Source organism: Coregonus lavaretus (genome assembly GCF_964263955.1).
Source record: "Coregonus lavaretus genome assembly, chromosome: 29".
Taxonomy (NCBI): Eukaryota; Metazoa; Chordata; class Actinopteri; order Salmoniformes; family Salmonidae; genus Coregonus; species Coregonus lavaretus.
The window spans coordinates 6,488,605-6,510,431 of NC_140016.1; the positions used below are offsets into that span (position 1 = coordinate 6,488,605).

At 48.5% G+C, this 21,827-nt stretch overlaps 1 protein-coding gene across 1 annotated transcript; it reads left to right on the forward strand.

Annotated features, from left to right (window-relative positions):
• Positions 1 to 226: 226 nt before the first annotated feature.
• Positions 227 to 20,349, forward strand: LOC311104663 (uncharacterized protein; the record flags this gene model as incomplete). Its single annotated transcript, XM_084146534.1, has 11 exons — positions 227 to 697; positions 1,673 to 1,734; positions 6,836 to 6,938; positions 8,165 to 8,250; positions 8,802 to 8,902; positions 10,608 to 10,678; positions 11,564 to 11,671; positions 12,733 to 12,803; positions 14,210 to 14,327; positions 14,718 to 14,882; positions 16,468 to 20,349. The coding sequence occupies 11 exons, from the start codon at positions 227 to 229 to the stop codon at positions 18,616 to 18,618; spliced, it is 3,507 nt and encodes a 1,168-aa protein (XP_084002660.1). The 3' UTR covers positions 18,619 to 20,349.
• Between the last annotated feature and the right edge of the window lie 1,478 nt (positions 20,350 to 21,827).

Sequence of the window (21,827 nt, forward strand, 5' to 3'; positions counted from 1 at the left end):
CTGTGAGAAGAGAATAGAGAGCGGACACTCCTTGGTTGAGTAGAGACTACTAGCCCTTTGGGACGCACCCTAACAAGCATCAAATCTACACCCTAACTAGCCCCTATACCCTAAATGTCAATATCCATCTATCCATGTTGAACTCTTGCTATCCGCAATGCTAGACCACAACCAGTCCCAGTCCTAAACCCTAGTTGAGCCCTATCCTAACTCCCAACTAGCCTCTATGCTTATCAACCTGACTGTGTCCTTCAAGGAGTCCCGTGCCTTTCATGGAACGCCACCCGCCAGCCCTCGCGGTGTTGCGCCCCTCATCTTGGAAGTGACAGCCATGGACACCCTCCCTGTCCTTCCTGCCCCTGCTCCCCTACCCCTCACCCCTGCTCCTACTCCTCTGCCACCTCCCCCACCTCCTCCACCTCCCTTCACCTCCTCTCCTCTGACCCGTATGGACTCGGCCCGTCGCAGCCGGCTGAGGAAGCTGAACTGGGAGCAGATCCCTAAGGAGAAGGTGGAGGGGAGGAAAAGTGTCTGGAGTGGAGCGGCTACGGAGGAGGAAGAGTTCCCTATAGACCTCCACTCTCTGGATGAGCTGTTTAGACAGAAGGACTGTAAACCTCAGGACAGAGCCGGGAGTTTGAGACGGAGGTCTGTGCTGATGCGATGCAGTTCACCCCAGGACAACACCACGGATAAGGTGAGATAGCTGGGAGAGGATGATGGGGCTGGAGATGGGTGGGAGAGAGGATGAGAGGACTGGAGATGGGTGAGAGAGAGGATGAGAGGACTGGAGATGGGTGAGAGAGACGATGAGAGGACTGGAGATGGGTGAGAGAGAGGATGAGAGGACTGGAGATGGTGGGAGAGAGGATGAGAGGACTGGAGATGGGTGGGAGAGGGGTTGAGAGGACTGGAGATGGATGAGAGGACTGGAGATGGGTGGGAGAGGGGATGAGAGGACTGGAGATGGGTGAGAGAGAAGATGAGAGGACTGGAGATGGGTGGGAGAGAGAGACAGCACCACAGACAAGGTATGGGATAGGAGCGCAGTATGAGTTAGTGCCAGTCTGTGTGTGCATACTACAGTGGAATGTTGTTGCTGTGCCAAGACAACAGCATGCTGGCTAGTGGCAGACACTGACTAGGTGTGGTTTAAACTGACACTGACCGGCACCGAGGCTAGGTGTGGTTTAAACTGACACTGACTGGCACCAAAGCTAGGTGTAGTTTAAACTGACACTGACCGGCACCAAGGCTAGGTGTGGTTTAAACTGACACTGACCGGCACCGAGGCTAGGTGTGGTTTAAACTGACACTGACCGGCACCAAGGCTAGGTGTGGTTTAAACTGACACTGACCGGCACCGAGGCTAGGTGTGGTTTAAACTGCCAGGTAGCATATATTGATAGAATGTGTTGTCTGTAAAGTTGAATGAGATACTGCATATACCACGCAGGAGGCTGGTGGCACCTTAATTGGGGAGGACGGGCTCGTGGTAATGGCTGGAGCGGAATCAGTGGAATGGTATCAAATACATTACATTGGCTCCGTTCCAGCCATTATTATGAGCCGTCCTCCCCTCAGTAGCCTCCAGTGAGATACCGGTAGACTACTGACTATTATTCCACCTTGATGATAGTATCTGACATGTTCTCTGTGTGTGTGTTTGCAGGTCTCACTACTGGACTCCAAACGCAGTATGAATGTTGGAATATTTCTACGGCAGTTTAAGACGTAAGGATCTACTTCCCTTTCCTCATCACACTCTTTCATTTTCTTTTTTCGAAGAAGTATTTATCTGTAAGGTCCTAGAGAGCACATGCTGCTCTGGTATCAGAGGTCAAGCGCCATGAATCAGAAAAGCTATTAGAGTCTGTAGGGGGAAACACAAGGGGCTAGGATTGCACCCAGGGGAACAACCCTTCACACTGGAGATGGACTGGAGAGGATGGGCTTCTATCGAGGAGTGGGAAGTGTGGGGGGGGATCTTCTAAGTATGAGGGGAGAGGGGGTGTCAAGAAGGTGACAGGTGCAGATGAGATGGCATCCTGCCTTAGCAGCTGGACTGTAGGGGGGGGGGGGGGGGGGGGCACAGGGTGAGGGTGGTAGGGGGGTAAGATGGTGAGCCAAGGGGTCAAAGTTGACACCTGCTCAGACCGTTAAGGAGTGCTGCCCTCCAGTAAAGACAGTCGGACATAGGCTGCATCCCAAATAGCACCCTGTTCCCTTTATAGTGCACTACATTTGACGATGGCCCTGTAGCGAATAGGGTGCCATTCATAGTCCTCCTCCTTTACTCTGTAGAGTCTTTGAGTCTGTAAACACAAGGTGAAAAGTATTTAAATGACTTGTAAAACCAAAGGTTGTGCTTTTCTATAGCTTGATGTTTTCACTTTTCACTTTTATTTTATGTAGAGTTTAGATCGTAGGTTTAAAATCGGTGTACTGTTTGGAATGTCTCTTGGTTGATGCTGCAGATATGGTTGGTCTCTGTGGGTCAGATATGGTTGGTCTCTGTGGGTCAGATATGGTTGGTCTCTGTGGGTCAGATATGGTTGGTGTCTGTGGGTTGGTCTCTGTGGGTCAGATATGGTTGGTCTCTGTGTGTTGGTCTCTGTGGGTATTAGTATTGCACGGTACACCAAAACGTAGGTACTTTTTCGATACTAGAACATGAAAAACGCTTCAGTACTAGAATTTGTTACTCTCTGTACTTCTGTCAAATGTGTCGCACGTCGTCTACTGATTGAGAGAGGATCTAGTCTGTCTATCAGCGCAGCCGATGACACTTATAGCCTCCTCACTCATTAGAGCACCGTGCCTGCTCCACACCCTCCACTCACTCATTACTAGCTCTAGCCTGCCATGAGGAACCACTGAACTCACTGGGAGTCTGGGCTGCATCATGTTAGCTCCCCACTCATGCTGCACAGAAGTTAACATGTAGAAAGAAATGTTTAAACTGCTAATTACTGTTCCCAAAACAATGTCCAGTACAGGCTAGAATACTACAGAAGATACCGGTAGCTTCCAGCTTTGTAGGCTAACTTTCCTTGCTAGCTTACAGACGAAGACAACATCAATTCACTACCCTAGTACCTTGTTTGTGATAATAAGCAAACCGTAACGCAGAATATTGCTGATTGTTACCAAAAACGTTATTAATTCACTTTGTTTCCCTCACCTCACGTCTCTCCCAGTCAAGATAATCTTTCCTCGAGCCTGGAACGGACTTTGTGTGTGAATGACGTCATGGTCGTGAAGAGACAGCGTACACGTTTGTAAAAGAAGAGATTGTTGTTGATCAGTCCAATAAAATAAGTCCCAAATGGAAGGTAAACAGTGTTTCATCTGTAGCCTCATGAAATCAGCCAAAACAAGATCAATAACACAATGCTTGCACACACCCCTATTGAATATGTATTCATCTGTATTGTGAAAAGACCTTGGCTACATCTCGGTTTACCCAGTTTTATCAATAGAGATTTACCATTCAAATAAATGATTACCGTTTATGTGGTTAGATTGGTAATAAACTGTCACATTGATTTGTATAATTGATTCATTAATGCATACATTCAAACATTTCAAAAGTAATGATATTGAACTCTACAGATCTCTCCGGATCAAGTGTCATTCTGCGTCTTTGGCTAATACCACTTATTTCTTTACCGTGGTATAGTGATGGTATCGCGTATCGAAGTCAAAATTCTGGTTTTGTGACAACACTAGTGGGTATGATGGTAGCTACCAGACGATGCCTTCTTGCAGAGCAGGTATGTTGTCATGCCCGCGCGTTTACTGAACACAGAGTTCACGGAGATTCAATTGTTTGCGTCCTACTTGAAGAGAGCTTCTCTCTAAACAAAATATCTGTCAGAACATGTAGTTGAAAGCCTTTATATGAAGAGAGGTGAGCCTATGGACAAAAACATGTCTTCTTACATGGACCTTGTTTGTCTTGTGTGAGTCACAAGGTACTTTTAGATTAGCGACATGGGTGGAAGTCGTTTGAACAGATTGGTCCCTTCGTGAGACACTACGGTATTAGAACATGTACTACCTCCCTCTACCTTTTCATTATGCTCAATTTCAGCTGTGGCGACTGTTATTGTAACCAGCATTCAGTTCTGCGTAGAAATAACAGGCCGGAGGTTATGAAGGTAGAGGCTAAAAACCTTTCATTCAACTCTTTTGAATCAGGATAATCCCAGTTGAGCCACGTGTATTTTCAATCCTTAACAAAGGTTAATGTTATCTGTGATTCAGACAGGCAGAGCCACGGTATTAGAGTGAACACAGGGCAGACAGGCAGAGCCACGGTATTAGAGTGAACACAGGGCAGACAGGCAGAGAGGAGGTATTAGAGTGAACACAGGGCAGACAGGCAGAGCCACGGTATTAGAGTGAACACAGGGCAGACAGGCAGAGAGGAGGTATTAGAGTGAACACAGGGCAGACAGGCAGAGAGGAGGTATTAGAGTGAACACAGGGCAGACAGGCAGAGCCACGATATTAGAGTGAACACAGGGCAGACAGGCAGAGCCACGGTATTAGAGTGAACACAGGGCAGACAGGCAGAGCCACGGTATTAGAGTGAACACAGGGCAGACAGGCAGAGAGGAGGTATTAGAGTGAACACAGGGCAGACAGGCAGAGAGGAGGTATTAGAGTGAACACAGGGCAGACAGGCAGAGCCACGGTATTAGAGTGAACACAGGGCAGACAGGCAGAGCCACGGTATTAGAGTGAACACAGGGCAGACAGGCAGAGCCACGATATTAGAGTGAACACAGGGCAGACAGGCAGAGAGGAGGTATTAGAGTGAACACAGGGCAGACAGGCAGAGCCATGGTATTAGAGTGAACACAGGGCAGACAGGCAGAGCCACGGTATTAGAGTGAACACAGGGCAGACAGGCAGAGAGGAGGTATTAGAGTGAACACAGGGCAGACAGGCAGAGAGGAGGTATTAGAGTGAACACAGGGCAGACAGGCAGAGCCGCGGTATTAGAGTGAACACAGGGCAGACAGGCAGAGAGGAGGTATTAGAGTGAACACAGGGCAGACAGGCAGAGCCACGGTATTAGAGTGAACACAGGGCAGACAGGCAGAGCCACGGTATTAGAGTGAACACAGGGCAGACAGGCAGAGAGGAGGTATTAGAGTGAACACAGGGCAGACAGGCAGAGCCATGGTATTAGAGTGAACACAGGGCAGACAGGCAGAGAGGAGGTATTAGAGTGAACACAGGGCAGACAGGCAGAGAGGAGGTATTAGAGTGAACACAGGGCAGACAGGCAGAGAGGAGGTATTAGAGTGAACACAGGGCAGACAGGCAGAGCCACGGTATTAGTGAACACAGGGCAGACAGGCAGAGCCACGGTATTAGTGAACACAGGGCAGACAGGCAGAGCCACGGTAGTAGAGTGAACACAGGGCAGACAGGCAGAGAGGAGGTATTGGAGTGAACACAGGGCAGACAGGCAGAGAGGAGGTATTAGAGTGAACACAGGGCAGACAGGCAGAGCCACGGTATTAGTGAACACAGGGCAGACAGGCAGAGCCACGGTATTAGTGAACACAGGGCAGACAGGCAGAGCCACGGTAGTAGAGTGAACACAGGGCAGACAGGCAGAGAGGAGGTATTAGAGTGAACACAGGGCAGACAGGCAGAGAGGAGGTAGTAGAGTGAACACAGGGCAGACAGGCAGAGCCACGGTATTAGAGTGAACACAGGGCAGACAGGCAGAGCCACGGTATTAGAGTGAACACAGGGCAGACAGGCAGAGCCACGGTATTAGAGTGAACACAGGGCAGACAGGCAGAGCCACGGTATTAGAGTGAACACAGGGCAGACAGGCAGAGAGGAGGTATTAGAGTGAACACAGGGCAGACAGGCAGAGCCATGGTATTAGAGTGAACACAGGGCAGACAGGCAGAGAGGAGGTATTAGAGTGAACACAGGGCAGACAGGCAGAGAGGAGGACTGTAAGAGAAAGACAGAAAAGGGGGGGGACATAAGGGAGAGAAAGGAAGAGCCAGGGAAAGAGAGGGGGTGAAAGGAAGAAGTGAAGGAATGGGGTGAAGCTGTCTGATGTAGGTGGTGATGAAAGGAGAGACTCCTGGAGGACTTGAGCTACATACTAGACTTGTGTCATTTGGAGGAAGTCGGGGTCGGGGAGAGGTCATACAGTCAGGGACTGGCCAGCTTCTGCTCTCTCTCTCTCTGTCTGGCGATAACTCAACCTCTAAGGACCGCTGTGTGTGGGTGTCTACTTATGTGTTTGCCCAAGTGTCTGTGTTGAGCGCCTGTGTGTGTTTCTATATCTGTGTGTGTGTTTGCTCAGGGCACATGTCATTCAGCGTGTCGCCAATGTGGCGTCAAAGGCCTTTTTTCCCAACAATCAGTCAGATAAGAGGGGATAAGCTTGACTGCGTGTGCGTGTGTGCGTGCACCAAGCAGAGTAATCAGAGAATATCAAACCCCCTCCACCATTCCAGACCCCTGGATGAAACCCCCTCCACCATTCCAGACCCCTGCATGATACCCCCTCCACTATTCCACACCCCTGCATGATACCCCCCTCTGCCATTCCAGACCCCTGTATGAAACCCCCTCCACCATTCCACACCCCTGCATGAAACCCCCTCTTTTCTTCATTTCTTAAATGATGAGTGTTCATTTGAATCACCTCAGTATATCAGTGACTTACATCCTCCGGGGTTGGCTTAAACCCCATTTCTCTAAACCCCACAGACAGTGCAGCTGCGTGTGTGTTTGTGTGTAAGGTGATGTCACCATCGAGCTGATGTGTGTTGTCATGTTTCCACAGGGCTGCCCAGGAGATAGTTGAGGATATCCGGCAGGGGGTCGGGACCCGCTATGGGGCAGAGAAACTGGCAGAGCTCTGCAAACTGCTGCCTGACACCGACGAGGTAAAGACTCTGCTCCGTGTCCTCTCTGACACACCGTAGCTCCTACTGCAACAGCACTGACTAGCCTGTAGCCCCCACCCCTCTCTTCATCTGGTTCTGATGATCCTAATCAACAGTTTGCCATTACACCATCGTCTCAGAATTGTGAAGGGCTTACTGACAATACATGTGGTAAAATATGTTCCCAATGACTGCACGTGTTGTTGTATATGGACATGGTTATAAGAATATAAAGTAATAATAATGACTCATCCTGGGTGATGGTGGTTCTACCGCTGGACTCATCCTGGGTGATGGTGGTTCTACCGCTGGACTCATCCTGGGTGATGGTGGTTCTACCGCTGGACTCATCCTGGGTGATGGTGGTTCTACCGCTGGACTCATCCTGGGTGATGGTGGTTCTACCGCTGGACTCATCCTGGGTGATGGTGGTTCTACCGCTGGACTCATCCTGGGTGATGGTGGTTCTACCGCTGGACTCATCCTGGGTGATGGTGGTTCTACCGCTGGACTCATCCTGGGTGATGGTGGTTCTACCGCTGGACTCATCCTGGGTGATGGTGGTTCTACCGCTGGACTCATCCTGGGTGATGGTGGTTCTACCGCTGGACTCATCCTGGGTGATGGTGGTTCTACCACTGGACTTATCCTGGGTGATGGTGGTTCTACCGCTGGACTCATCCTGGGTGATGGTGGTTCTACCGCTGGACTCATCCTGGGTGATGGTGGTTCTACCGCTGGACTCATCCTGGGTGATGGTGGTTCTACCGCTGGACTCATCCTGGGTGATGGTGGTTCTACCGCTGGACTCATCCTGGGTGATGGTGGTTCTACCGCTGGACTCATCCTGGGTGATGGTGGTTCTACCGCTGGACTCATCCTGGGTGATGGTGGTTCTACCGCTGGACTCATCCTGGGTGATGGTGGTTCTACCGCTGGACTCATCCTGGGTGATGGTGGTTCTACCGCTGGACTCATCCTGGGTGATGGTGGTTCTACCGCTGGACTCATCCTGGATGATGGTGGTTTTACCGCTGGACTCATCCTGGATGATGGTGGTTTTACCACTGGACTCAAGCAAAGTTTTAAATTCTACAAATTATTTCTGGAGATGCTAGTAAATGAAACCTAGGTGGAATTCCCAGTAAAAGGAATGAGGCTTGTAGAATGTAGCAGGAAAGCTGACTGATAATATCTCTAAGTTGTCTGTCTGGGTATTTTCACAGGAGGCTCGTCTGAAGAGGTTCAAGGGAGAGCGCAGTAGGCTTGGGGAGCCTGACCTCTTCATGATTCTGCTAGTGGAAGTCCCCAGGTATACCACACAACCTAGCACTTCACTGTTTTAAACTATTACAAACCCTAACCTTGAAGTTCAAACTGTGTTGCAAAATATGCCAATTTATCTGCTGTTCTCATTTTGCAGTGACTCCCACTCTCCACACACTAATGGCTGACTCACTAACTTTCCACTCTGTGCTGATGTGTGTCTCTCTGATGATCGATATGGCTCTAACCACTTCCATCCTCTCCTCTCCTCTCCTCCCCTCCCCTCCCCCCCTCTCCCTCCTCTAACCCCCCTCCCCTCCCCCTCCTCTCCCTCCTCTCCTCTCCCCCTCCTCTCCTCCCCCTCTCCTCTCTCATCTCCCTCCTCCCCCTCTCCTCTCCTCTCTCATCTCCCTCCTCCCCCTCTCCTCTCCTCTCTCATCTCCCTCCTCCCTCTCTCATCTCCCTCCTCCCCCTCTCCCCTCCTCCCCCTCTCCCCCCCCTCCTCCTCTCCCTCTCCCCCCCCTCCTCCTCTCCTCTCCTCCCCTTCTCCTCTCCTCTCTCCTCTCCTCCCCCTCCTCCCCTTTTCTCCCCTGTTAGCTTTCGTCTGCGTCTGGACGCCATGATCCTGCAGGAGGAGTTTGACCCCGCTGTGACCTCTCTCTGTCTGGCGGCCAGATGTCTGAGGGAGGCGGCCAGAGGTAAACCATCAGCAGGGGCTTTTAGTTAAGGGATACGTCCCAAATGGCACCCTATTCCCTATATAGTGTACTACTTTTGACCAGGTTCCATAGGGCTCCGGTTCAAAGGTTGTGTACTATGTAGGGAATAGGGTGCCATTTGGGATTAACCCTAGGCCTACTCTACTCCCTATCACCGCCCTTTTTAAACTATTTTGTGGTCATTCACTTCCATACCGTTCACTTCCCCTTGTAGTGCTCTTGTCTTGTTTGAGTTTAGTATGAAATGGTGGAAGTTATTATTTAGTTGTTTTTAGTTTTACTCTACACTACTACTCATCACCATCCGTTTAACCCCCTTTGTGGCCCATCCACTTCCTCTTTTCGATAATACCAATGCATCCCAAATGGCACCCTATTCCCTACATAGGGCACTACTTTTGTCCAGATCCCCATGGGCCCTGTTAAAAAGTAGTGCACTATAAAGAGAATACGGTGCCATTTCGGACGCAAACATGGCCTACTGCTCTTCATCAGCGCCCCCACCCCTTTAATCACCAGCAGGGGGTTTTAGTTTCCCCTTTAATCACCAGCAGGGGGTTTTAGTTTCCCCTTTAATCACCAGCATGGTTTTAGTTTCCCCTTTAATCACCAGCAGGGGGTTTTAGTTTCCCCTTTAATCACCAGCAGGGGGTTTTAGTTTCCCCTTTAATCACCAGCAGGGTTTTAGTTTCCCCTTTAATCACCAGCAGGGGGTTTTAGTTTCCCCTTTAATCACCAGCAGGGTTTTAGTTTCCCCTTTAATCACCAGCAGGGGGTTTTAGTTTCCCCTTTAATCACCAGCAGGGGGTTTTAGTTTCCCCTTTAATCACCAGCAGGGTTTTAGTTTCCCCTTTAATCACCAGCAGGAGTTTTTAGTTTCCCCTTTAATCACCAGCAGGGTTTTTAGTTTCCCCTTTAATCACCAGCAGGGGGTTTTAGTTTCCCCTTTAATCACCAGCAGGGTTTTTAGTTTCCCCTTTAATCACCAGCAGGGTTTTAGTTTCCCCTTTAATCACCAGCAGGGGTTTTTAGTTTCCCCTTTAATCACCAGCAGGGGGTTTTAGTTTCCCCTTTAATCACCAGCAGGGTTTTTAGTTTCCCCTTTAATCACCAGCAGGGGGTTTTAGTTTCCCCTTTAATCACCAGCAGGGGTTTTTAGTTTCCCCTTTAATCACCAGCAGGGGGTTTTAGTTTCCCCTTTAATCACCAGCAGGGGGTTTTAGTTTCCCCTTTAATCACCAGCAGGGGTTTTTAGTTTCCCCTTTAATCACCAGCAGGGGGTTTTAGTTTCCCGTTTAATCACCAGCAGGGTTTTTAGTTTCCCCTTTAATCACCAGCAGGGTTTTTAGTTTCCCCTTTAATCACCAGCAGGGTTTTTAGTTTCCCCTTTAATCACCAGCAGGGTTTTTTAGTTTCCCCTTTAATCACCAGCAGGGGTTTTTAGTTTCCCCTTTAATCACCAGCAGGGTTTTTAGTTTCTCTTCTAAGTGTTCAGTCTTGTTTGAGTTTAGTCTGGGATGGTGACCTGAAGTTGGTTCAGAATTAGTGACGTGATGTACTGTAGGCTACAGATGGGCCACGTGGGTTTTTGTCTAAAGAAGATATGAGATCGTTTTATTCACCAGTTTTATATCCGTCTGTCCGTCCGTTTGTCTGTCCCGCTGTCCCTCTGTCTCTGTCTCAGAGCTGTTGAGCTGTCCTGAGCTGCACTCCATCCTCCGTCTGGTTCTGAAGGCAGGAAACTACATGAACGCTGTGAGTCATGTCTTCTTTCTCTTCCTCCTTCCTTTCTATCTTTCAGATGAAATAGAGAGACGTCCTTTATTTGTGTGCACAATGCTGCTGGTGTAGGACTGGGGTCTGGGACGGGGGTCTGGGACTGGGGTCTGGGTCTGGGAAGGGGGTCTGGGAAGGGGGTCTGGGACGGGGGTCTGGGTCTGGGACGGGGGTCTGGGTCTGGGACGGGGGTCTGGGACGGGGGTCTGGGACTGGGGTCTGGGACTGGGGTTTGGGGTCTGGGACTGGGGTCTGGGACTGGGGTCTGGGACGGGGGTCTGGGACGGGGGTCTGGGACTGGGGTGTGGGACTGGGGTCTGGGACTGGGGTGTGGGACTGGGGTCTGGGACTGGGGTCTGGGACTGGGGTCTGGGACTGGGGTCTGGGACTGGGGTGTGGGACTGGGGTCTGCGACTGGGGTCTGGGACGGGGGTCTGGGACTGGGGTGTGGGACTGGGGTCTGTGACTGGGGTCTGGGACTGGGGTCTGGGACGGGGGTCTGGGGTCTGGGAAGGGGGTCTGGGACGGGGGTCTGGGACGGGGGTGTGGGACTGGGGTCTGGGACTGGGGTGTGGGACTGGGGTCTGGGTCTGGGGTCTGGGACTGGGGACTGGGGTCTGGGACTGGGGTGTGGGACTGGGGTCTGGGACGGGGGTCTGGGACGTGGGACGGGGGTCTGGGACTGGGGTCTGGGACTGGGGTGTGGGACTGGGGTCTGGGACTGGGGTCTGGAGCGTCACTCTGGCTGCACCTGGGTTTTGTAATGTTGTGTTTGTTTAAGATGTCGGGGGTGTGTGTGTGTGTGTGTGTGTGTGTGTGTGTGTGTGTGACCTCTTTTCACTGACCTACTGTATTTGACCTCAGGGTGGGTACGCAGGCAACGCAGCAGGGTTCCGAATCGCTTCTCTGCTCAAGCTGGCCGACACCAAAGCCAACAAGCCAGGCATGAACCTCCTGCACTTCGTGGCCATGGTAAGACCTGATCTAGGATCAGGTACCTTTTTGTGCATATAGCTGTATTCATTATCATCAAAAATGCAAAACTGATCCTACTGTAGATCAGCACTCCTACCCTGATGTAGTCAAATATACACCTTCCTAATATTGAGTTGCATCCCCTTTTGCCCTCAGAACAGCCTCAATTCGTCAGGGAATCGACTCTGTACAAGGTGTCGAAAGCATTCCACAGGGATGCTGGCCCATGTTGACTCTAATGCTTCCCACAGTTGTGTCCAGTTGGCTGGATGTCCTTTGGGTGGTGGACTATTCTTGATACACACAGAAAACTGTTGAGCGTGAAAAACCCAGCAGCATTGCAGTTCTTGACACACTCAAAACGGTGCGCCTGGCACCTACTGCCATACCCCGTTCAAAGGCACTTCAATCTTCACCCTCTGAATGGCACACATACACAATCAAAGTTTGTCTCAAGGCTTAAAAATCCTTCTTTAACCTGTCTCCTCCCCTTCATCTACACTGATTGAAGTGGATTTAACAGGTGACATCATTAAGGGATCGTAGGTTTCACCTGGATTCACCTGGTCAGTCTGTCATGGAAAGAGCAGGTGTTCGTAATGTTTTGTACACTATGTAAATCACATTTGCAGTGAAGAGGAGACCCTTGAAGTGCTTGACTTTAATTGATCTTTCAGTGAAGACTTAAGCTATAGCAGTAATATGCCACACATCTCAAGAAACTCTCTCTAGATGCAGTTCAAAGACGACAGAATGAATCCCAGACTACTCTTTATTGAAGACTAACAACCATCTGACAGACTGCACATTTAGTTTCCTTTGAAAAACTTGACACTTATTTAGCAGAATTGTTCAATTGGCATAGATGAAATGGGTCTTCAGAATGTCTTTCAAACTATGTGTTGGGTATTTGTTGTATTTGACCAACCATTAATTATTACTTTCACAATAACCATATCAACACACTGAATCGTGACACAATGCAATGATTCAGACAGAATTATGACGGCTCACTGTGTGAAACAATAGCTGGATCAGCGCCGTCTCTGTCTCCACAGGAAGCGGTGAAAAAGGACCAGAGTTTACTGTCGTTTCCCAGCCAACTAGGACATGTCGGCCCCACATCCAGGTCAGTAAGAGCCAATAATACAGACCCCCCCCAGTTTAGAAATGCCCCCCTTCCTCATAGGGAATGGGCCACGTTCAGTTGCCAAACATTGTCGAACGTTGCAGATAGAATTGCCATGAATAGAGCCAACATGATTCCTTGGTCTACGTGTCAGAGAGGCATGTTTCTATCCGAACGTTCCAAAACGTTGTCCTGCTGAATGAGCCCCTGTTCTAATAGTTTGAAAATGTACCTTGGGGCGAGCCCAGATCTTTGCGTGATCTGCGCGTAAAGCAAGGTTTCCACTTCATTGCTTTTAACCAGTCCAGCAGATCTGTAATTAATTAAACAGAGGAAAGAAGGAAGGAAGCAATCTGAAGTGTTTGAACGTGGCCCGTGGTGTTTTGTATGCTTCGGGGGAGCATATGAGATCCGCCCTATAACATCAATACGCTCCAGCAGGCTGCTAACACACACAGACACTACGGCTGCTTTAAGACTAGTTTCAACAGGACTGTATTGTGTTACAGTACTGGAGCTCTGTCCAGCTGTTAGTGATATAACTATCACCTTTTTAATATGGCTCATGACAACATTTCTGTTTCAATCCAATATCACGGCTCTGTTGGGTTTGGTTAGCTATGTAGGACACTTAGATTGAGTCCCAAATGGCACCCAATACTTTTTGTCGATGTACTATATAGGGAATAGGGTGCCATTTGGGATACACCCTTTACTGTCAGTTACTCTGTGGGTATCGGTGTTACTGTCCGTCAGTCAGGACCTAGTAATGAGCGACAGCCTACTCCTGCTGGGGTAGAGCCAAAGGGGAAATCTTGGACGTATTAAGATGTCTGTCAGAGGAAAATAACAGCTCTATCTAGGTCACAGCTTGGGAACCACCGCTTTGACTTATAATCTTAGTAACAGCATCTTCTGAAACAAAGACTCCTTGTATGTTTTACTTTGCAGCATAGTCTCTCATGGACCAACAGATTGGGTTGTGGTTAAAAACACATGGTTTTATCCAGAGCTGTACATTTACACAGTTTGGCCAACTTTTAGAACAGATGCCATCTAGTTGTTGGGTCACAGAATCTCACTGTAATCACTTTACTATCATCTATAAAGGTGGACTCTGCGAAATGACGTTGCCACGAGCAGCACCGGAGATATTGAGATGAGCGAGATGCAACACTTTGCTCTCACACGGTCACACACAAGTATCTGCGCGAGTGCACGGGTTCGCTTCAGCCTCTTCACAGTGTGATAGCCAGGGAGAAGTTGAGCCTCGTGCTTTAACGCTCTTAGTTGTTACGGAAATTGACCCACTATGCTGTTTACTTTCTGCAGCCACCTCATATCGCTGAGTCTACCTTTTTAATGTCATGTAAAGTAATGCATCTCTCGTCTCTGTCTTCCTATAGGTTGTGTGAGGAGTCTGTAGTAGAGGATCTCTCCAGGCTCCACAGCCGTGTGGCATCCCTCAGGATCAGTGTCCAGACGGAGGCAGACATCCAGCAGCTCACACAGCCTTTCCTGGAGGTACGGAACTGAACTAGATTCTAGAACATGGATTTAGAACATTTTTACATTTACATTTTAGCCATTTAGCAGACGCTCTTATATATAAAAAAAAATATATATATATATATTATAATTTTTTCATACTGGCCCCCCGTGGGAATCGAACCCACAACCCTGGCATTGCAAGCGCCATGCTCTACCATCTGAGCTACACGGAACTGAGCTAGAACATGCTAAATTCTTAAACACTGATCTATGGTATCTAGTGAAGTGAGAATTTATGAACTCACAAAGAACAAAACTGAAACTCACACGGCTTTGGTTAACTCTGAGTCTCTTCCCTCCATATTCGTCCTCCTGAGTCAAAATGCACAACAGTGAGTCTAATCTTGCTCTCTCCATCTCTAGGTGGCAGAGGAGCGTCTGAAGGAGGCGGAGGATGAGGTGGAGGGGATGAGGATGTCCAGTCAGGCTCTGGTCGAATTCTTCTGTGAGGATGACAGCACCTTTAAACTGGAGGAGGCCTGCAGGGTCTTCCACTCCTTCTGCCTTCGCTTCCAAAGAGCTGTACAGGTGAGACCAACTGCTTTACATCAAGCTGTACAGGTGAGACCAACTGCTTTACATCAAGCTGTCTGCATGGGTTCACCCTACATGACCAAAGTCCACATTTTGTCCATATTGAAAAAATGTATGAAAACTAAATAGTTTTTTGGTCCTAATTCAAGGTTGGGTTTGGGTCTGGGCTTAGGCTTAGGGTTGGGTTTAGGGTTGGGCTTAAAATCTGATTTTAAGAAGAGAAATTGTAGAACTAGGTTGGGCTTCATCTAGACACCGTTGCCCTAGAGCACACAAAAAAACTATACATACAGTTGAAGTCGGAATTTTACATACACCTTAAACTCAGTTTTTCACAATTCCTGACATTTAATCCTAGTAAAAATTCCCTGTCTTAGATCAGTTAGGATCACCACTTTATTTTAAGAATGTGAAATGTCAGAATAATAGTAGAGTGATTTATTTAAGCTTTTATTTATTTTATCACATTCCCAGTGGGTCAGAAGTTTACATACACTCAATTAGTATTTGGTAGCATTACCTTTAAATTGTTTAACCTGGGTCAAACGTTTCGGGTAGCCTTCCACAAGCTTCCCACAATAGGTTGGGTGAATTTTGGCCCCTTCCTCCTGACAGAGCTGGTGTAACTGAGTCAGGTTTGTAGGCCTCCTTGCTCGCACACGCTTTTTCTGCTCACAAATGTTCTATAGGATTGAGGTCAGGGCTTTGTGATGGCCACTCCAATACCTTGACTTTGTTGGAAGTATGCTTGGGGTCATTGTCCATTTGGAAGACCCATTTGCGACCAAGCTTTAACTTCCTGACTGATGTCCTGAGATGTTGCTTCAATATATCCACATAATTTTCCTTCCTCATGATGCCATCTATTTTGTGAAGTGCACCAGTCCCTCCTGCAGCAAAGCACCCCCACAGCATAATGCTGCCACCCCGTGCTTCACAGTTGGGATGGTGTTCTTCGGCTTGCAAGCAACCCCCTTTTTCCTCCAAACATAACGATGGTCATTATCGCCAAAGTTCTATTTTGTTTAATCAGACCAGAGGACATTTCTCCAAAAAGTATGATCTCCAATTGACTCAAATGATGTCAATTAGCCTATCAGAAGCTTCTAAAGCCATGACATCATTTTCTGGAATTTTCCAAGCTGTTTAAAGGCCCAGCCAATTTAGTGTATGTAAACTTCTGACCCACTCGAATTGTGATACAGTGAATTATAAGTGAAGTAATCTGTCTGTAAACAATTGTTGGAAAAATTACTTTGCACAATGCACAAAGCAGATGTCCTAACCGACTTGCCAAAACTATAGTTTGTTAAAAAGAAATTTGTGGAGTGGTTGAAAAACGAGTTTTAATGACTCCAACCTAAGTGTGTGTAAACTTCCGACTTCACCTGTGTGTGTGTGTGTAAGGAGTTATAGACAGATGAGGAAAAAAAGATTATATGATAGATACGTAGATAGATATGATAGATACGTCGTAGATAGATACGTAGATAGATGCGTAGATGCTTTGCTGATAAATGTATACTTTATGTTTCTTATTTTACCTGAAACTCCTTTAACTCATCCTGTTCCCTCTCAGGAAAACGCAGAGCGGAAACAGAAGGAGCAGAAGCGGATGGAGCGAGAGCGAGAGATGGTGGAGAAGCGTCGCTCTGTGGCCGTGTGTACAGGGCTGGACCTGGGTGTGGTTCTGGGTCAGGTGTCTCCACCGGGCACCCAGGAGAACCAGGATGACCTGGAAAGAACCCTTGAGAACCTGAGCCACACTTGGAGCCAGCGCAGCCTTAGAACCCAGGAGAACCGTAGGCTCTCCAACCACCTCCAGAACTACAACTCTCATCTCCTCCAAAACAACTCCTCATCCTCCCCTCCTCCTCAAACCTCCTCCACCCGCTTCCAGAACTACACTTCCAACCTAATCCAGGACACCACCTCCGCTCCTCTTCAGACCTCCCCAGGGCTACCCTGCCCCACCTACCCCAGCCAGGAGAGACCGTCCCTGGGGACAGAGACCAGGACAGAGCCCCTGGTCCATCAGCACCAACCAGTCCTGGAGACAAAGAGACCACATCATGAGGGGACAACTCAGACTCAAGTCTCACAACCTCAACATGAACTGACTTCTAATGTCACTCAAACCCAGTGTGGACTTAGATTCAATGTCCCCCAAAACAGGCAGGACACTATTGCCTATGCCACACAAACCCAACATGGAATTGCTACTAACTTCAATGAAAGCCGACTCACACCAATGGCTCGAGTGACTAAAACTCACCATGAACGGACAGTTGATGCCAGCCTGGACCAGCGTGTACTGACCACTAAGTCTATGGCCAGTCCTCATAGACACTCCTCCACTACCACTACTGCCATTCCCAGTGTGAGAAGAAATACCATTGGTCTTAGACACAGGTACGGCCTAGTGGGGACTGAGCCTACCCCCGTTTCTCAGGCGAATGCCACAGACTCCTCAGTCAGAGACGCAGCGCATCAAGACCCTGACCTCGCTCCTCTCACAGGGTCAACGGTCACTGAGGTGACTCAGCAGCCCTTTGAGAGCCAATCAGAATCATCCATGGCCACTGACCCCCCAGACGGTGTCCAATCGCAGGAGGCTAAGGGAGCCAAGGAGACCACACAAGGAAGTGGTTTGGAGCTGAGGCCTGAGGGGGGAACAACCCAGCAGAGGGAAACAGAATCTCCCTCTACACCAGTGGAACAGAGCTGGCTGCCTCCCAGCCTACCAGAGCTGAGCCCACAGCGGGCACATCAATGCCCAGAGGTCTCCAGCCCTGACAGGGAGAGGGACCGGTCGTACCCACGTGTGGGCGAAACCCTGGAGTACCACACCCTGGTCCGAGGCCTGCGTTCTTACGACACCATATCCCCTCCTCCCACTCCCACCTCAACCCTCCCTAGAGCCCCACCCAGCCTATGTTCCAAGTGGAGGAAAGAGAGGCAGGCAGAGACTCCAGGGGCTGGTGCCGGGCTTCCAATGGGGAAAGAGGACTCTCGGAGCGGGGGGAACACTCCTGTTGTCCGAGGAGGGGCTAAGAGGGGCTTGGTACCTCGTGCAGGTCAACCGAACAATACAGGCATCCATAGGGTGCGTTTTATTTCCAAACCAGAGACACCCACTGGCCCCGTCCCAAATCCTAATTTACAGACTACACCACGTTCCACTTGTCTGGCGTCCCCGTCCATACGCAGCGCCTCCATACGCTCCTCCCCCATCACACGTCCTACTACTACCCAGACAGAGGTGAAGCGGAGCAGTAGCACCAGGAGTGAGAGGATCCAGGCTGGGGGTGAGAACCAGCAGCAGGCCCCAGGGAAACCCACCTTGACCCGCCAGGCATCAGAGAGAGCTGGGCTGGGGCTTGGACCAGAGAGGGAAAGGACTTCTAGCACCAGCACCACTAGTAGTACAGCTAGCAGCCAGCCAGGCTTTGTCAGAGGCTCCCCTCTCAGGGTGACCAAACGTGTCGCCCCCACTGCCAACTCTGAGACCCAACACTCCTCTCAACCCCGCTCCCCACACAGCTCCTCCTCTGCTACGGCTAAAGCCATCCGTACAGCTGTTATAGCTGCGGCCAGGACTAAAACAACCAAGACGAGCCCCGGCACAGAGCCCTCTAGAGCTGCTGTCTCTGCCTGCAAAACCCCCACAGCAACACGGATACCTGGACCTAAAATGGCCCGTCCTGCCTCCTCGCCCATGTGGAAGTGATCATGGCAGATAATACCACTTTTTCAACTTTATACAGCAGTCTTACGTCCACACATACACATGCCTATGTGTGTTTTGGGTCCACTGTACATGTATGCGGGTATCAATAGATGACTTGGTGAATTGTAACAGACCTCTCTGTTCTGGAGGGGTAGGCAGTTACTGGTCCATTCAGACTATTCACGATTGTCCAGAATCTATGGGGTGTTTTCACTTAGGTTTGGCCCATTTTAAAGCTCAATTAAGGACGTACCAAGTACCTGCCATACAATCTCTCCTCTGCTGCGAAGATGACACAGAACTCGAACAAAATGGCTGCCACGACATCACTCTACATCTATTCTGTTTGCATATGGACAGTAGCTGTACTGTCACTGTAGATAGAAATATATTCTGTTCTACACACTTCCTCCATCCACTAGTGTCCTGTGCAGGCAACAGGGCACTTCAAGGAGAGACTACCCCCCCTCACACCTACCTGGACTTTGTCAAGCTCCTGAAATGTGTGCCTCTGACCTTGATCATTTGTAGTTCAAGAAAGTCCTTAATTTAGAATAATTTGCCACAGCGGCCTCCTCTGTGCCTTGGTCTTCCAAAAGATCACTCTCATCAACTTGTTTTTTTAGGGTGTATGTTGAAAATGACGTGTTTGTCTTCAAGGGGTTCATTTATTTAACTTTGGTTGCGTCCCAAAGGGCACCTTATTCTCTATACATCGAGTATACCAAATATCCTAACATTAAGTTGCACCCCCCCTTTTACCCTCAGAACAGCCTCAATTCGTCGGGGCATGGACAAGATGTCAAAAGCGTTCCACAGGGATGCTGGCCCATGTTGACTCCAATGCTTCCCACAGTTGTGTCAAGTTGGCTGGATGTCCTTTGGGTGGTGGACCATTCTTGATACACACGGGAAACTGTTGAGCGTGGAAAAACCCAGCAGCGTTGCAGTGCTTGACAAAAAAAATGGCGCACCTACTGCCATACCCCATTCAAAGGCACTTAGATTTTGTGTCTTGCCCATTCACCCTCTGAACGGTACACATTCCATGTCTCAATTGTCTTAAGGCTTAAAGCTCCTTCTTTAACCTGTCTCCTTTCCTTCATCTACACTGATTTGAAGTGGATTTAACAGGTGACATCAATAAGGGATCATAGCTTTCACCTGGATTCACTTGGTCAGTCTGTCGTGGAAATGTTTGTTTTGTGTACTCAGCGTATAGTGCACTACTTTTGACAGGAGCCAATAGGGCTCTGGTCAAAAGTAGTGCACCATGTAGGGAATAGGATGCCATTTGGGACTCAACCACCATACCTGATCAGTCCATCTCCTATGTGCGATGTAATTTCTGAGTCCTCAAGGTATTTCTAAACCTCTTGTTGTGCTGTTTGATTAGATGCATGGACCAGATTGATTAGTGTGAATCGTCTTCCTCTTCCGTTGCTTTCTCACCTTGGGCTATTTGTTTGCCCAATCAGCAATCAATCGGTATGGTATCCAATTGATTATTGGTAATTGATCGATTTGTTGGTTGTCCTCATCTTGAATGTGCTCTTCATTCTGATGTACTTTACAAAATGAAGAGGAGACATGTTGCTAGGATACTCACTGTAATATTCTACTACTGATGTTTATATCAGAAAAGAGATCTTAACTTAAATTGAACGACATGAATTGTTATCCATGGCGACAATGTGTGCGTTTGTAAATAAAATATCAAATAAAGATGCTAATCAGACTCCTGGTTTGTTGTTTGTTTCACCCTAACTAAAGACAATAAGGAACTGTAAGGCAGGTTTTCTTTAATGCACAGCTGTTCTTATGTCTTTTCTTGCGGTTACTGGCTGCCTACACAATCAGTTTTTTCCCAGGCATCTCAATGGTCACAGTATGGTTGCTTACATCCCAAATGGCACCCTATTCCCTATATAGTGCACTACTTTTGATCATATACCTATGGGCCCTGGTCAAAAGTAGTGCACTATATAGTGAATAGGCTGCCATTGGTCACATTATTTTAGACTAGAGAGCAGTTTTAATAAATAACCAAGCTGTTGGCTCATTATCAACATCATTTCTCCCTCTCTCTCTCTCTCCACTGCTTCACTCCATTTCCCTATTTTCTATCCCCCCTCTCCTCTCTCACCTTCTCCATGTCTTGACACAATCATCCTCCCCCTTGGGCCTGTAATTGTTGTTATGGTGACACTGCAGGCATCCTAGGGAATTTCCTTGGAGAATAGGGGTGAGAAGGGTGTGTGGGTGCAGGAGTTCAGTGGGAGAGCTCTGTTTACAGGCCACAGTGACGCGACTGACACCAGAACCCCCTGGAGGGCAGAGCAATAAACTGGTGCCTCTTTGTGTTCCCTGGTTTTCCGGTGGTTGGTCAGCACTGACCTCTTCACCACTCTCTGCATCCCAAATTACACCCTATTCCCTTTAAAGTGTACTAGGGTAGTGTGCTAAATTGGGGAAAGGGTGCCATTTGGGATGCATCCAATGCTTTACCTGGATCAGTGTATAGATTGGAGATGTGATGTCATCAATGAGTCTGCCAGCAGGGGCAGACTGGCCATCTGGCATTTCGGGGAAATGCCGGATGGACTGGTCCATTTTTAGCCCAGTGGGCCTGTCTAACTTGTTTTTTTTGCACAGAAAATGAGCCGGTGTGGGGGCCTCAAGGAAAGAAATGGACCGGTGTGTTAGAGGAGGTCTGACTGAAATAGTGCAAAGTATTCTGAAGTGGCTTCCCTTCCTATTCTGCTTGTGACGAAGAGTTACTCACTCACAACCGCTCTGTCACTGTCTACAAACATTCATGGATTACAAAGTTTATGAACTGAACTGGACAATGTACCCTACCCTTAAGTTAAACGTGACCAGTGAAGGCATGTTAGTCAGTGTCTGTTCTCTCCAGAAGAAAGTGGACAAAGCAGCTGAGACATGGTCATTAGTAGCATCTGTGCTGTTTGGAATGGTGTCAGAAGAAAACTGATTGTTTTAGCGCTTGGTCAAGGGGTCAAATTGTTTGAAAATGGTTAGGCCAACCAAATTTATTATTTCATTTATCCTTTATTTAAACAGAGAAATCACATTGAGATGTACATCTCTTTTCAAGAGAGCAGCATACACATACACTGTACTAAAATATAAACAACATACAACAATTTCATAGATTTTACGAAGTTACAGTTCATATAAGGAAATCA